Source organism: Chelonoidis abingdonii, chromosome 7, assembly GCF_003597395.2.
Source record: "Chelonoidis abingdonii isolate Lonesome George chromosome 7, CheloAbing_2.0, whole genome shotgun sequence".
Lineage (NCBI taxonomy): Eukaryota > Metazoa > Chordata > Testudines > Testudinidae > Chelonoidis > Chelonoidis abingdonii.
In genome coordinates, this window is record NC_133775.1 from 21015084 (window position 1) to 21030063 (window position 14980).

General features: G+C 45.1%; 1 protein-coding gene across 1 annotated transcript in view; it reads right to left on the reverse strand.

The window, feature by feature from the left end:
• The window catches only part of LOC116819894 (protein wntless homolog), a 60702-nt gene extending 54647 nt beyond the window's left edge, over positions 1-6055 (reverse strand). Inside the window, exon 1 of the mRNA XM_032771960.2 lies at positions 5804-6055. Coding sequence (XP_032627851.1) covers positions 5804-5909 — 106 coding nt within the window. The 5' untranslated portion in view covers positions 5910-6055. The remainder of the gene's footprint in view (positions 1-5803) is intronic.
• Positions 6056-14980: the final 8925 nt, after the last annotated feature.

A 14980-nucleotide genomic window follows, 5' to 3' on the forward strand; every position in this document is an offset into this window, starting at 1 on the left:
AAAAAAAAAAAAAAAAAAAATACCGAAGCACAGGTCAAATCCTACTGATGCCTGGGAGATGTAGAATTACAGCAGATGCCAAGCCAGATGGGACTCAGGACAATGGGAAGATATCCTTACTCCAAATATTTAAAATACAGCAATCCAGTCTCAGACTCAGTACTCCTGCTTAACTAAGATTACATATCTACACAGATTATCAAAATCATGTTGCAATGCACAGGTATGGTCTAAGCTCCCCTGCGTAATATGCTGCCACAGCACCAGCAGTGCAAATGGAATTCTCTAAGGACACAACTAATGTCCTAGCCGTACATAAAAGGTAAATATACTTTCTAACTAAGACTGCAAACAAATACAATTTATTGTAAAGTATTCACTCAGACTCCAAGAAACAGAAAAATAGTAAGTTTTCCATTGTTTTTAAAATAATCTTACTGCATATATAATTTTCCCTCTACCCCAGAGGAGTGTGTGTGTGTAAGATAATGGTCAACAATTCTCCATATTGACTCAGGTGAAGATTGCTTGAGATTGGCAACTCCCCCACCCCCTTTTGGTTTATTTTTTTTCCAAAAAAACTCCTCAATCCTGAATTGGCTGTTCAGTGGAAGACACACAAGTCTTAGAAGGCCAATTTAAAAACCCACTGGTTGTTTGAGCTCCTGGGGGGAGGGGGGCACATCCACACCATAATGCCATACCTGAAAAAGGAGTGGGGGGAGGGGGAGCAAAGCAAAGCTTCTGTAAGGAAAGAACATTCCCAACAAGACTAGTGCTGGAGTTCATATGTATCTCCCAAGGAAGTGAGCATTGGTCAGGTTTACGCTTGTATGGAAATCAGAGCACAGATGGGAGAGGAAGTTGTGGCTTATATTGACTCTGGAGCTGCCTAGAGCCAGCTACTAGTTAGTGCAACTCAAGACTTCCATGACTTGGTAGCAGTTATGGGAACAGATCACCCTGGCCACACCCCTCCCAAATCCTGAACATCATCTGGGTACGTCTATACTACCCGCTGGATTGGCGTGTAGTGATCGATCTATCGGGGACTGATTTATTGCATCTAGTGTAGACACAATAAATCGATCCCCAATCGCTGTGCCATCGACTCCTGTACTGCACCATGGTGAGAGACCGAAGCAGAGTTGACGGGAGAGAGGCAGCAGTCGATCCCATGCCGTGAGGATGGGAGGTAAGTTGACCTAAGATACACAACTTCAGCTATGAGAATAGTGTAGCTGAAGACGACGTATCTTAGGTCGAACCCACCCATCCCCACCCCCAACCAGGCTTCTGTGCCAACAGCAGAGTAAACTCAGTGTCAGCAGGCAGGGATTAGACCGGGGCACCGGCGGGGGGGGGTGTCACCTTCCTCTGCAGCCTGGGTTACTTGCCAGTTTAAACTGTGTAAGTGGTGGATTTTCTGTAACCTGAAGCCTTTAACCCATGATTTGAGGATTTCAATAACTCAGCCAGAGGTTAAAGGTCTATTACAGGAGCGGATGAGTGAGGTTCTGTGGCCTGTGATGTGCAGGATGTCAGACTAGCTGATCATGATGCTCCCTTCCAGCCTTAAAGATTATGAGGGCTTCCTGGTACTAATGAAATCAAGTCCCAACCCTAGTTTCTCATAATCATTGCTGCTGACCACAGTGGTTGACTGGCTTCACATAATGTCCCCATTTGTTAACACTGGCTAGTCCATGAGGTCTGGCATACTGCACACCCAGCCCTCACTTCTGCGCTGCTCCTTATTTACAGGAGGGAGTCTTCTCTTAATCTCAGTTACAATTACATTTGTACAATATTTAGGAGAGTGAACTACATGTATCAATGAACTGTTACTGCAAAGCTTAGGCAGCGTCTCCCATTGACTTCTGCTGTCTGGAGAGCAGTTGGTACAGAGTTTTCACATAATTCCAGTTGCCTGGAGTCAGCATTTCATATCTTCCGGGCTGCTTACTCCTCCCTACTTCAGGCAAAGATTCTATTGACTTCAGCAGGAACTTAGCCCTGGTAGGAATGTTACTCCTTACTTCAGTCAGACATCAATTCCATGTGAATACTGATAAAAGCCCTACTTCCTAAACAGCATGTCTGCAGCCTTATTACATTTTAGGTATGGATGCCGTTTAGTGTCCAAAACTAGATTGACAGCCAGCACTGGCAGGATCCACAGGCTCAAAACATGCAGTTTTGTTGCAGTTCCCCAAATCAGACAACAGCGTAACCTGTTAACATAGAACATAACTTGGGCGTTGTTCTGAAACATGACCTAATGTCCTGATAACAGAGAGGTGTTTTACCTTTGTAGCTGTGCTCCAGTTGTATATGTATATAGACCTGAATAGACTAAAAATAAAAATCTAGGATTTTTTTATGCTAGACTTAACCAAAGCAGACCAAAGTCACCATTTCAGATGCATCTTCAGCTCCCATCCCTGCTTATATTGTAGTAATTTCAAAAAGACCAAGGTTCTGGTATGTGAAGTTACCATTCCTGTCAAAGCCATGAAGCGTTTGACTAATCTATGGCAGTTGTTCATATTTTAAGTCTCAGGCCACTTTGTAAGACAAAAATCCTACCATGGACCCACTTTTTCCTAAACTCCACTCAGAGAATTTCCATTGTATGAACTAAGTAGGTTTTTGTGGATCACCGATGCTCCAGGGACCATAGTTTGAAAGACACTGGGACACTGTTGGGGGCAGAAGAGCTCAGAAGATTTCTTACTGGATACTGAAGTAACATTTTAGTGCAGGTGGTCTAGTGTAAACTTTGCACCATGAGTACACTATCAACATGCCAGATCTGGAGGATCACACCCATTTTACATATGCAAATTTTTTAAAAGTAAACGTGTCAGTATAAGCAAATACTGTACGTGCAATTGTTGATAGAGTATTAGAAACTGAGTTTACCATCAAGCGACCCAGACAATGACAAAATGGATGGGAAGGAAAGAGAACCCTTTATATGTACCCAAAGGTTGTAAACCCACAAAGGGAAGGAATTGTTGTGGATGGTCCAACTTCACTTATATTTGCAGCTTCCTTGATAAAAAGTATTAAAAGATCACTAACAATAAATAACTAGGCCTCCACCGAGATTCACTGGTTTAACTAAAGACATTATGTGGCACTGAGGTAGTTTTAACTGGTGTAGCTCTGTTCTTAGAGCAGTCCCTGGGAAACTGTATCCTCAGTTATAATGAGAAGGTCATTGTGCAATGCCCTTTAGGATTTTTGCATGCCACCTTTGATCACCACTACCTCACCATCTCGTTTCAGCAGGATTTCTTTTTCAAAGAAGTAGCTGTGCCCACAACCTGCAAGTGGTATGGTAGATACAGAAGTGAAAACTGAACTTGTAGGATCCAAGTCATTTTGGCTCTAAATGAGCATTCCTGTGTTTGTCACAGCTGTTCTACAACTAAAATAAGGAATACTGCTGTTCTGTCACCCTATTTTCAAATGAAAGTTGGGCAAATTGGAAATAAGGGTGTTAATGATTCATATATTTTAAGACCAAAAAAGGACCATTAGGAGCATCAAAAGTCAGACCTTCTTGCATGACAAAGGCCACAGAATTTCACCAAGTGATCGAGGCATCTAGCCCAATAACTTATGCTTAAAGCAGAGCAGAGCTTTTAAGAGTTATGGGAGTCTGGATTGTTAGCCCTCTCTCTGTAATGTTACCCTTTTGTGATTCAAGCACACAGGACTGAAATACCACCAGCTCTTTCCAGGTTTGCCACAGACATCCCGTGTGACTGACCTTGCCCAGATCAGTAAGGGTCTATGCCTCATTTCTACACAAGCTATAAAAATCCTCATGGAGTGCTGCAGGTTATGTTTGTAGGACACTTAAGAATTCTCAAATAAGTGTTCTAGAAATTCAAGGTGTTCTTGCATACCAAGACACAATGGATCTGCTCTTAGGGGTGTAGATAGATCATTGGTTCATAGGCTATAAAAGGAAATGAGAAGAATTGGTAAAGGTCAGGTATGGTAATAGCCCCGCCTTATTCCTAGAGTAAAAGACGTTGGATTTGTGATCAGACATGATTAAAATCCTTACAGCAACCACTCATGAGCAAATTACGTCTGTTAGATAATCTTAGCCAATGCCATTACTCACATCAGAGCCCTGAGTAACGTACATAGAGATGTGGAGGACAAATTCTTGTCTAATTTGTTGGATAATTTCCACCTCATAGAAAGGGACAAAAGAGGAAAGATTTTAGGGGATTCTATAGTTCGCCTGGTTTGGGGCAAAGTCTCTTCTAGTAGATGCTACTGCTGCCATCTCATCCTCCATTTATCGAGACACAAGAAATTTGTCTTGATTCTGTAGTGGCTGTGCAAGGAACTGACACCTTAGGGAGTAAAATCACCCACAAAACTGCTTTCTGGCACTATTCCCATGTACAGTTCATACCTCCAGGACCATCCAAACCCTGGGATCCCCTCAGCAACTTTCCCCCTCCCTCCCTCCCAAAAATCACAACCATCACCGACAGGATAAGTTAGACAATAAGCATTGAATGAGAATATGGGGGCAAAGAGAGGGAAAGAGGATAACAAGTTATGTCAGCACTTCCATAAAAACTTTGTAGTGAAACGATAAACTTGCACCCTTCAAGGCAAAATATAAATAAATAAATAAAAAATCTGTGGCTCTAACATTTCACCCAGGAAGTTTGCACAGGTGGGGGAAAGTTTGGTGCTGCTGAAAAGTATGGACCAATTAGTTGGCTTCCACCATAAAAGCGAATTTTGTAAGTGGCACTGGGAAGCTGCAGTTACAGGCACTTCATTAACAAAGGGAGCAAGAAAAAGATCCAGTTAATGGGATGTCTGTGGAGCCCCATCACAGCAGCTTCCCTGATTCTGAGATTTGAGAGTGAGGATGCAAAAATGGCCAAGACAGCATCTCTTACCCGCAGGGTACCAACAAGGAGGTAAAGTGGAGGCAGTGTTCACAATACACATTTGGGGAAGGGAGCGTTTTCAAGCCCATAAGCAATAGCCAGAAAACTTTTCACAAGCAAAAGACAAAACAGTCTCAAGCTTCTTGAAGCAGGATCAGAGGAGTTCTCTTCCCCTCCGCACCCCCACCCGCCCTTTCTGGGCTAGGAGAAGGGGATGGTTGAGAAAAAACCTTCAAGGCACAAAGCAAGGAGAAGAACTTGCTACCATGGCCACCCAAAAGTCTCTCCCTCTCACTCCAGCTTTGCTGAAAGCTCACATCACATTATGTCAGGAATACCTACCCCCAAAAGCCCCTCAGGCTGAAATACAACCTAAAACAGCAGATTGTTGGAGAATAAGAGTAAATAATGATCTAAATACAAACATCGCAAATTAGAGACAATAAAAACCTTCCTTTCCTCTGCTAGAGCAGCTCATTGATTTTTTTTATTTATTTATTGAAGGAGATTAGATTTCCTCCTGCAGCCGGTTCAAAGAGAGAAAAGGTTTGAAGGTAAGGAGAAAAAAAACAAAACAACTTTGTAACCCAACACTTCCATGCACGATCAGTCGCCATGCTTAAGATTTTCTCCCCCTTCCTCGTTCTTTGAGCAGACACTGAAACTAGGCCAAAAAAAACTTTTTCCTGCCCCTTCTTTTCTTGTAGCCACTAGAGTGAAATGTGCACAAAGAGACCCGCGGAGCTATGTTTTCTTAACTACAATAGCAGGACTAATTAGATCATAGAAGCAAGACAGTGATACAGTAACAAGAAGCTAAACTACACGACAGAGCGAAGGAGAAAGTTTGCACCTTTAACACTTACCAATCAGACCTCCCACTAGAAAGGCGATGACTTGGAAAATCAGTAAGATCCCTCCAACAATGCACAGCTTTTTAGTGCTCATGTTTTCTATAATTGCCCCTGCCATTTTTACAGAGATTTCCACCCCCCTTCTCTCTCGCTGCAAAACTTAAGGCTCTGAAAGTGCTGCAGGGATGGAAAGGAGACAGACTCAGCACAGATTGCCCAGGCACGCCCGGATCTGGCTCCCCCTCTGCTGAGAGCTGTGATTGTGGCCGGTACTCGGCTGCATGTGGCTGCTTTAAAGGAGCAGGAAAGCGAATCACATGATACCTACCTCCTCCTCTCCACTCCCCACCCCCCCTTTTCCCTCCCGGATCCATTCAGCAGCAGCAGATATTGGTGTCAGTCTCATACAGCAGTGGCAGCCTCTTCAGCTGCGGGAAAAGGCAGAGCTGCCCATTCAAGGATTGCTTGTTTTGGTTTTTGAAGACCACAAACATAGAAGGGCTAGTTCAGCCCAGGAGTGTCCCCTTGAGAGTGTTCTCCAGGGCAGTTTTAAGGGTGAGGTTTGCACTAGCCTAGTAGGTTTTTTTTCCATAATGCATTACAAACACTAAGTGCTTTCAATGCTAAGCATTATCCATGGTTTTAATAACATTATGTTCTATTTTAGCACCTTCCAGAAGGAGGATTTCAAAGCACAATGTAGGGTAAATAAAGGATGCCCCAGTGGATAAGGACTTTAACACATCACTGAAATGCAGGTAAAGATAAAGGACATAATATGCTGCTGAAACAGTCACCCTGGGGCGAGATGCAAATTTCCTTTAAGGGCAAACATTAACACCACAAATGAATACTGTATCCATCTGATACAGCAGGAAGAGTTTAGATGAGGCATAACGTGAATTAAGTTGAAATTTAGCCAGGACACCAAAGACCATACACATATACAAAACAAGTTCTTTAGTGTCCACAAGCAATCAGGGCAGTTGCTGCTCCAGATAAAGACAGCAGTAAATTTTCTATAATTTTCAGTTTCTTCCCTGTTATGCCACCAAGGCTCTCCCTCTTTGGTGTTCAGGTCCTTCAGATGCTAGAAGGCTATGTCTCCTCCTCCAATTAGTGATAATTCAGCCAAAATCCTTTCCTTACTTCAGTTCCTCCAACCACTTAATTATTTTTGTTGCTGTCCTTTGAATGTCCTCCAAATTACAGACAAAGTTTGGAGGTGCCCAGAACTGAATACAGCGTTCTAGCTGCAATCTTACCAGTGCCACAGAGAGGGCTTATCACTAGCTGGTCTCTGACAGTACGTTTGCTCACATGTTGCCATATCACAATCTAGAATTAATTCACTCTGTTCACCCCTGCCCTCATTAGTGGTTTCTGGCATTACTGCTTTTCAGTTATTTATGGGATTCCACAGGGACCTCTGTTAACCCTGATTATTTAACATCTTGATACTGCTGAGATCTTTAATAAATAGAACATTACCATTTACAGATTAAACTAGATTGGGAGCCATTGAAAACATCTATGATAATATAAACAATGCAAAGGGAACAGAAGAGATAGGAAAAAGGGTGAGGCATATCAAAATGGGAGCCAGCTGGGCAAATATGCAAACAGCAACCAGTATGAATAACCTGAACGCACACATACATATATATATATATTCAATGAAAAGGAGATAGCTGGGAAGCAGTAATAGCACAAGAGACGAACAGAGGTGATAGTAAAATGACATAAGCATTTGCACTGCAGTATGGCAGCAAAAAAACACCAAAAAACGCAGACACCTGTATTCACTTTTCTTTGGGACAATGATCATATCTATGTGAGTCTGAACAATGAGGCCGTGGGTCATTCAATAATAGAGATAATTAACACCTCAGAACCAGAAAAACAAGAAGTTAGAAAAAATTCAGAGAAGGGCAATAAAACAGACTAAGGGTCTGGAAGGACTGACTTGTGAGGACAGATTAAACTACAAAGAGCTTGGCCAGTGTAGGCTAATTAATTCTTGGCCAGTTAGTATGATGTGATGACGGGGCACATGTTAACTTTTTATAAGTAGAAATCAAGGTGGGGAGAAGAATTGTTTTGGGTGGTCTAACAAGAGGTACTTTTATCTTCCTTAACAGAGATTTAGAAATAGTCCATCCACATGTAAGAATGTGTCATCTCTTTCATCTGTAGTTGCAGGATCAAGGTTTAAATCACTTCAGCTAAATCCCATCCTTCGTACTGTTTTCTTTAACTAATAAGGGAATCTACCAATCTACTTTCCAACCAACATATTCTCTCATTAAGGGAGCACTGGCAAATTGCACATCATGAATTTGGGACTCAACTTACTTAATTCCAGGTTCATTATATGCAAGACGGTACTGATGCAGATTATTCAGACAGTCTTATGTTAGCAAGGGCAAGTGAAAAAAATAGAAGGGTAGCACTGGAGACTAGCCAGTAGTGTAGTGAGGAACTTTGGATTCACTAAGCATTGGATTGCCTTCTGTGGTGTCCTTCTGGTAAGGATTGTGTGTCAGGCTAACAACCTGTCCATGCCAAAATGCTTTCTATTATGGAAACAAGCCAGAGAGACAAGCCGAGTCTGTCATAGATTTGCAAATACAATAATCAACTGTGGAGAACCACGATCTGCTGGATGTAAGACAAGATAGTACTGGTCAACCAGCAAGTCCAACTGATGCTAGGATGATGGAGAATAAAAGCTGCAAGGAAGTTCTTCATGTGAAACAAGGTAGCTTCACAGCTGAGATTAAGACAAGAATTGGGTGTTGGGATATTAGATCACTTTGAAGCACAGATACAATGATGCAAGTTATCAGAGAAATGAAAATCTTTGGCCTAAGTATACTCGGGCTGATTGAGATGAGGTGGACTAGACAAGGCAAATTATTGTCAGATGGCGTGATGGCTTTATATTCTGGAAGAGAGGATGACAAATACTGGGAAGGTACAGCCTTATTATTTTGCAAGGAAGCTGCTAAATCACTGAAGGAATTGGAACCTGTAGAGCAGTGGTCCTCAGACTTTTGTAGTGGTGACCCCTTTCACACAGCAAGCCTCGGAGGCGCAAGTGGTGTTCTCGTCCATCCTCTCTGTGGAAGGAAAAGGCCCGGCTCGAGACTGTCGAATTGTGGGAGTCAATGAATGGCTACGCAGATGGTGTCAGAGGGAAGGCTTTGGATTCTTTGACCATGGGATGGTGTTCCAAGAAGGAGGAGTGCTAGGCAGAGACAGGCTCCACCTAATGAAGAGAGGGAAGAGCATCTTCGCAAGCAGGCTGGCTAACCTAGTGAGGAGGGCATTGATCTAGGTTCACTGGGGGAAGGAGACGAAAGCCCTGTGGTGAGGAAGTGGTTATCAGGAGGAAGCATGAGCAGGAGAGCGCAAGAGGGGAGGACTCCTGCCTCAAATTGAGAAAGTAGGACAATCAGCGAGTTATCTTAGTGCCTATACACAAATGCAGGAAGCCTGGGAAAAAGCTGAGAGAACTGGAAGTCCTGTGTAGTGGGGTGGTCACCCACTCCTGCCCTGAAGGGCTTGAAATCAGCCCTAGGAGAGGGCTGAGACTGGGAGAGAGCTGGTGCTAGGAAAGCAGCAAGCCTGAGCTGATTGGGGAAAGCAGCCTCAGATGGGGGCCATGCCCCAATCAGGCCAAAGCTGGCTTAATTAGGGCCCAGCTGGCCCTTATAAGAGGACAGTGGGCCAGGAGCAGACAGTCTCCTCTAGTGGTAGAGGGAGATGGGCCTGGCTTCTGGGGAGCTAGAGAAGGTACCTGGAGTGGAGCAGGGCTGGGGGACGGCTATGGGAGCTGGGGATCTCTGGCCTGGAAGCCCCCCAGGCTGTGGCCTAGTATAAAGCCAAACAGGTACTGGGGTAGCAGGGAACAGTCCAAGGCTAGGCAGAGTCCTAGGCAGGTCCAAACCCAACCTTGCCTGTGATGAGTGGCTTATACTGCAGTCTGCCCTGGGGACCGGGGACTAGATGGTGACTGACAGTAGCCTATGACTGAGATGATGCAGGGATAGTGGGTGGGGGTTTCCCTGAGTGGGGAGACCCACGGAAATGGTGGGGGTACTGCCTGGGGACAGCACCTAGACAAAGGGTCATCTAGGGTCTGGGAGGGACATGGGGCCAGCGCAGGGCAAGACACCGGCTGATAGAGGGTGCTCAGGAGGCTGGAGAGCTAATTCCCGAAAGATACCAGCAGGAGGCACCGCAGGGGTGAGTCTGCGCTTGCTTACATACTGGCACAGTCAAGAAATTATGCTGTGATTGGAATAACAGAGACTTGGTGGGATAACTCACATGACTGGAGTACTGTCATGGATGGATATAAACTGTTTAGGAAGGACAGGCAAGGCAGAAAAGGTGGGGAGGTTGCACTGTATGTAAGAGAGCAGTATGACTGCTCAGAGCTCCAGTATGAAACTGCAGAAAAACCTGAGAGCCTCTGGATTATGTTTAGAAGTGTGAGCAACAAGGGTGATGTCATGGTAGGAGTCTGCTATAGATCACCAGACCAGGGGGATGAGGTGGACGAGGCTTTCTTCTGGCAACTAACAAGTTACTAGAGCACAGGCCTTGGTTCTCATGGGGGATGTCACCCCGATATCTGCTGGGAGAGCAATACAGTGGTGCACAGACAATCCAGGAAGTTTTTGGAAAGTGTAGGGGACAATTTCCTGGTGCAAGTGCTGGAGGAACGAACTAGGGGCAGAGCTCTTCTTGACCTGCTGCTCACAAACAGGGAAGAATTAGTAGGGAACGCAAAAGTGGATGGGAACCTGGAAGGCAGTAACCATGAGATGGTCGAGTTCAGGATCCTGACCCATAGAAGAAAGGAGAGCAGCAGAATATGGATCCTGGACTTCAGAAAAGCAGACTTTGACTCCCTCAGGGAACTAATGGGCAGGATCTTCTGGGAGAATAACATGAGGGGGAAAGGAGTCCAGGAGAGCTGGCTGTATTTTAAAAAATCCTTATTGAGGTTATAGGAATAAACTGCCCCAATGTGTAGAAAGAAGAGTAAATATGGAAGGTGACCAGCTTGGCTCAACAGTGAAATCCTTGCTGAGCTTAAACACACACAAAAAAGAAGCTTACAAGAAGTGGAAGATTGGACAAATGAGCAGGGAGGAGTATAAAAATATTGCTCAGGCATGCAGGAGTGATATCAGGAAGGCCAAATCACACTTGGAGTTGCAGCTAGCAAGGGATATTAAGAGTAAGAAGGGTTTCTTCAGGTATGTTAGCAACAAGAAGAAGGTCAAGGAAAGTATGGGCCCCTGACTGAATGGAGGAGGCAACCTAGTAACAGAGAATGTGGAAAAAGCTAATGTACTCAATGCTTTTTTTGCCTCTGTCTTCAGGAACAAGGTCAGCTCCCAGACTACTGCACTGGGCAGCACTGTATAGGGAGGAGGTGAGCAGCCCTCTGTGGAGAAAGAAATGGTTCAGGACTATTTAAAAAAGCTGGATGAGCACAAGTCCATGGGGCTAGATGCACTTCATCTGAGGATGCTAAAGGAGTTGGCGGATATGATTGCAGAGCCATTGGCCATTAGGTTTGAAAACTCATGGCGATCGGGGGAGGTCCCAGATGACTGGAAAAAGGCTAATGTAGTGCCCATCTTCAAAAAAGGGGGAGGTACCCAGAATGACAGGAAAAGGCTAATGTAGTGCCCATCTTCAAAAAAGGAAGGAAGGAGGAATCTTGGGCGATACTCAGGCCAGTCAGCCTCACTTTCAGTACCCTGGAAAAAATCCATGGAAGCAGGTCCTCATTGGAATCAATTCTGAAGCAACTTTAAAGGAGAGGAAAGTGATCAGGACAGTCAGCATGGATTCACTAAGGGCAAGCACAAGCCTGACTAACCTAACTGCCTCTTGATGAGATAACCTGGCTCTGTGGATGAGGGTAAAGCAGTGGAGTGTTATTCTTGACTTACAACGTTTTGATACGGCCTCCACAGTATTCTTGCAGCAGTAAAGAATATTGGGCTGGATCGAATGGCAACTAAACGTGGATAAAGCTGGCTATATATCCAGGGCAAACTGGACAGTCTCTATGCAAAAGAATAAATGGACACAAATCTGACATCAGGAATCATAACATTCAAAAACCAGTAGGAGAACACTTCAACCTCTCTGACCACTCAGTAACAGACTTAAAGGTGGCAATCTTGCAACAGAAAAGCTTAAAAACAGACTCAAACAAGAAACTGCTGAACTTCAATTGATATGCAAACTAGATAACATCAATCTAGGCTTGGCCAAAAGAAATCTGATGAAGTTCAACAAGGACAAGTGCAGAGTCCTGCACTTAGGATGGAAGAATCCCATGCACTGCTACAGACTAGGGACTGAGCGGCTAGGCAGCAGTTCTGCAGAAAAGGACCTAGGGGTTACAGTGGACAAGAAGGTGGATATGAGTCGACAGCGTGCCCTTGTTGCCAAGAAGGCTAACGGTATTTTGGGCTATATAAGTAGGAGCATTCCTCTCTATTTGACATTGGTGAGGCCTCATCTGGAGTACTATGTCCAGTTTTGGTCCCCACACTGCAAGAAGGATGTGGAAAAATTGGAAAGAGTCCTGTGGAGGGCAACAGAAATGATTAGGGGACTGGAGTACCCTTGCTCCCCTGAAGTTTTAAACAAGACTTGATTATGCACACTTCTGCTTTGATGTACTTGTTCATGGCACCAGTCTCAGTATGAGCCAGGGGTGAGAGAAATGAGGAGGGAATTGCTTGGTTGCATGAAACTGACTACAGGGCAATGGCATTGAATACTGGCACCACTTTCCACAGGCAGTGGTGATGTTAGCTGATATCGCACCCCTGAGGTTCACAAAGGCACGAGGAGCACAGCTGCGGAAACTGCCTGGGCCCTTATGCTGCTAGCCTGTTTACTGCCAACTGGTGTGGGGAGGTGTCCTGCCACAGAGGAAGAAATACGGCTGCCATCCCTAGAAAGCTTTGGGAAAGGATTGCAGGGTACCTCTATGGAAGATTAATTGAGATCTCTCAGGAGCATTCCAGGGAAATCCCCAGGTACATAAACTGCTCTGTATGGCCCTCCCTGCCTAATGCTGCTGGGGAATGAAACTAGATAAATCTTTGCCTCTGTTTTGTACTGCTACCTCTTCCATTAATGAAAAGTCGATAGCTGTGTCCTGTTAAGTTGGGGGTGCTATCAGTACATCACTGTAATGGAAAATACAATTACACACTTACCCGAGATACCTTTCCTGAGCTCGACTGCCAGGATTGACTGGACTACAATGGAGTCTCAAAGAGGTCCTGACTTGTGGCATAGCTAGATTCCCCTGTCACATGTCTCCCATCTTCCTCAACCTTGTTCTCATCCTTGTTATTCATGCCGAGGGATCCACAGTGGTGTGCAGGTTGGTGGTGGAGTCTCCAACTATCACATGCAGTTCTTTGTAAGAGTGGCAGGTCTGCAGCTCAGCACCAGATCAACTGTTAGCCTCCTTGGCCTTCTGATATGCCTGACAGTTCCTTTGCTTTCATGTGGCACTGCTGCTGGTCTCTGTCAGACCTCTCTTCCTGCATCCCCTATGCAATCTGCTCATAGATGTCCACATTTCTATGGCTGGTCGGTAGTTGTGCTTGCACAGCCTCTTCTCCCCCTAGGCCTAGGAAATCCAATATCTCCTGTCTGCTCCAAACCAGAGCACATCTGGACTGTGTAGCTGGCATGGTGGGCTGGGCAGTTGCACACAACAATGGAGAGCTGCTAGGTGTGCTTGCCAAGCTGGTCAATCAAGAACAGGTATTTCAAAAATTGGTGGGGCCATAAGAGTGGTTGAGCTTCCAGTCTCCATGACCCCACAGCAGTAGTGTTCATAACTGTGACCAGAAGAGTCAGTGTGGGGCATTCTGGGACAACTGCTGGAGGATTGTTAAGATTGACATAAGTAAACTTCTCCATCCAGGGCCAGTGCTACCATTAAGGCAAGCTAGGCAGTTGCCTAGGGCACCAAGATTTGGGGGTGCCAAAAAGCGGTGCTCCCAATTTTTTTTTTTACAGCGGTTCCTCCCTGAGCCCGCAGTCACCACTCCACTTCTCCCACCTCCCAGGCTTGCAGCGCCAATCAGCTCTCTCCCTGGGAGGGGAGGAGAATTACAGCGGGAGCAGCGTGCTCGGGGAGGATGCAGAGCAGAGGTGAGCTGGGATGGGGAGGTGCCACACGGCTTCCCGGAAGGGGAGACCTGCCGCGGGGGGGGGCACCTCAGGATGGAGGCGGGGTGGGGAGCTCCCACAGGGCTCGGGGCGGGGGGGAGCACAAGGTGGAAGTTTTGCCTAGGGCACGAAACTTCCTTGCACCGGCCCTGTCTCCAGCACATCAAAGAACTACAAACTATCCTGAAAGATGATCCCTCACTCTCACAGATCTTGGGAGACAGACCCTGTCCTCGCTTACAGACAGTCCCCCAACCTGAAGCAAATACTCACCAGCAACCACACACCACAGAACAAAAACACTAACCCTGGAACTTATCCTTGCAACAAAGCCCGATCCCAACTCTGTCCACATATCTATTCAAGTGACATCATCATAGGACCTAATCACATCAGCCATGCCATCAGGAGTTTGTTCACCTGCACATCTACCAATGTAATATATGCCATCATGTGCCAGCAATGCCCCTCTGCCATGTATATTGGCCAAACTGGACAGTCTCTATGCAAAAGAATAAATGGAAACATAATCTGACATCAGGAAATCCTAACATCAAAAACCAGTAGGAGAACACTTCACCTCTCTGACCACTCAGTAAGCAGAACTTAAAAGGTGGCATCCTTGCAAACAAAAAGTCTAAAAACAGACTCACACAAGAAACTGAATGAACTTCATTGATATGCAAACTAGATAAATCAATCTAGGCTCGACTAAGACTGGGAATGGCTGAGCATTACCACGTGAACTCTATTCCCCATGTAAATATCCTTACACCTCTGTCAAAATATCTAAAATGGGTCATCTTGATTACCATACAAAAGATTTTTTTCTCCTGCTGCTAATTGCTCTCTTAGTTAATAGCCCTAGAAGTTTGTAGGGCTACTCCCTTTTAGTCTCTGTATGTGTGTATATATATCTCCTCACTATATGTTCCATTCTATGCGTCCGATGAA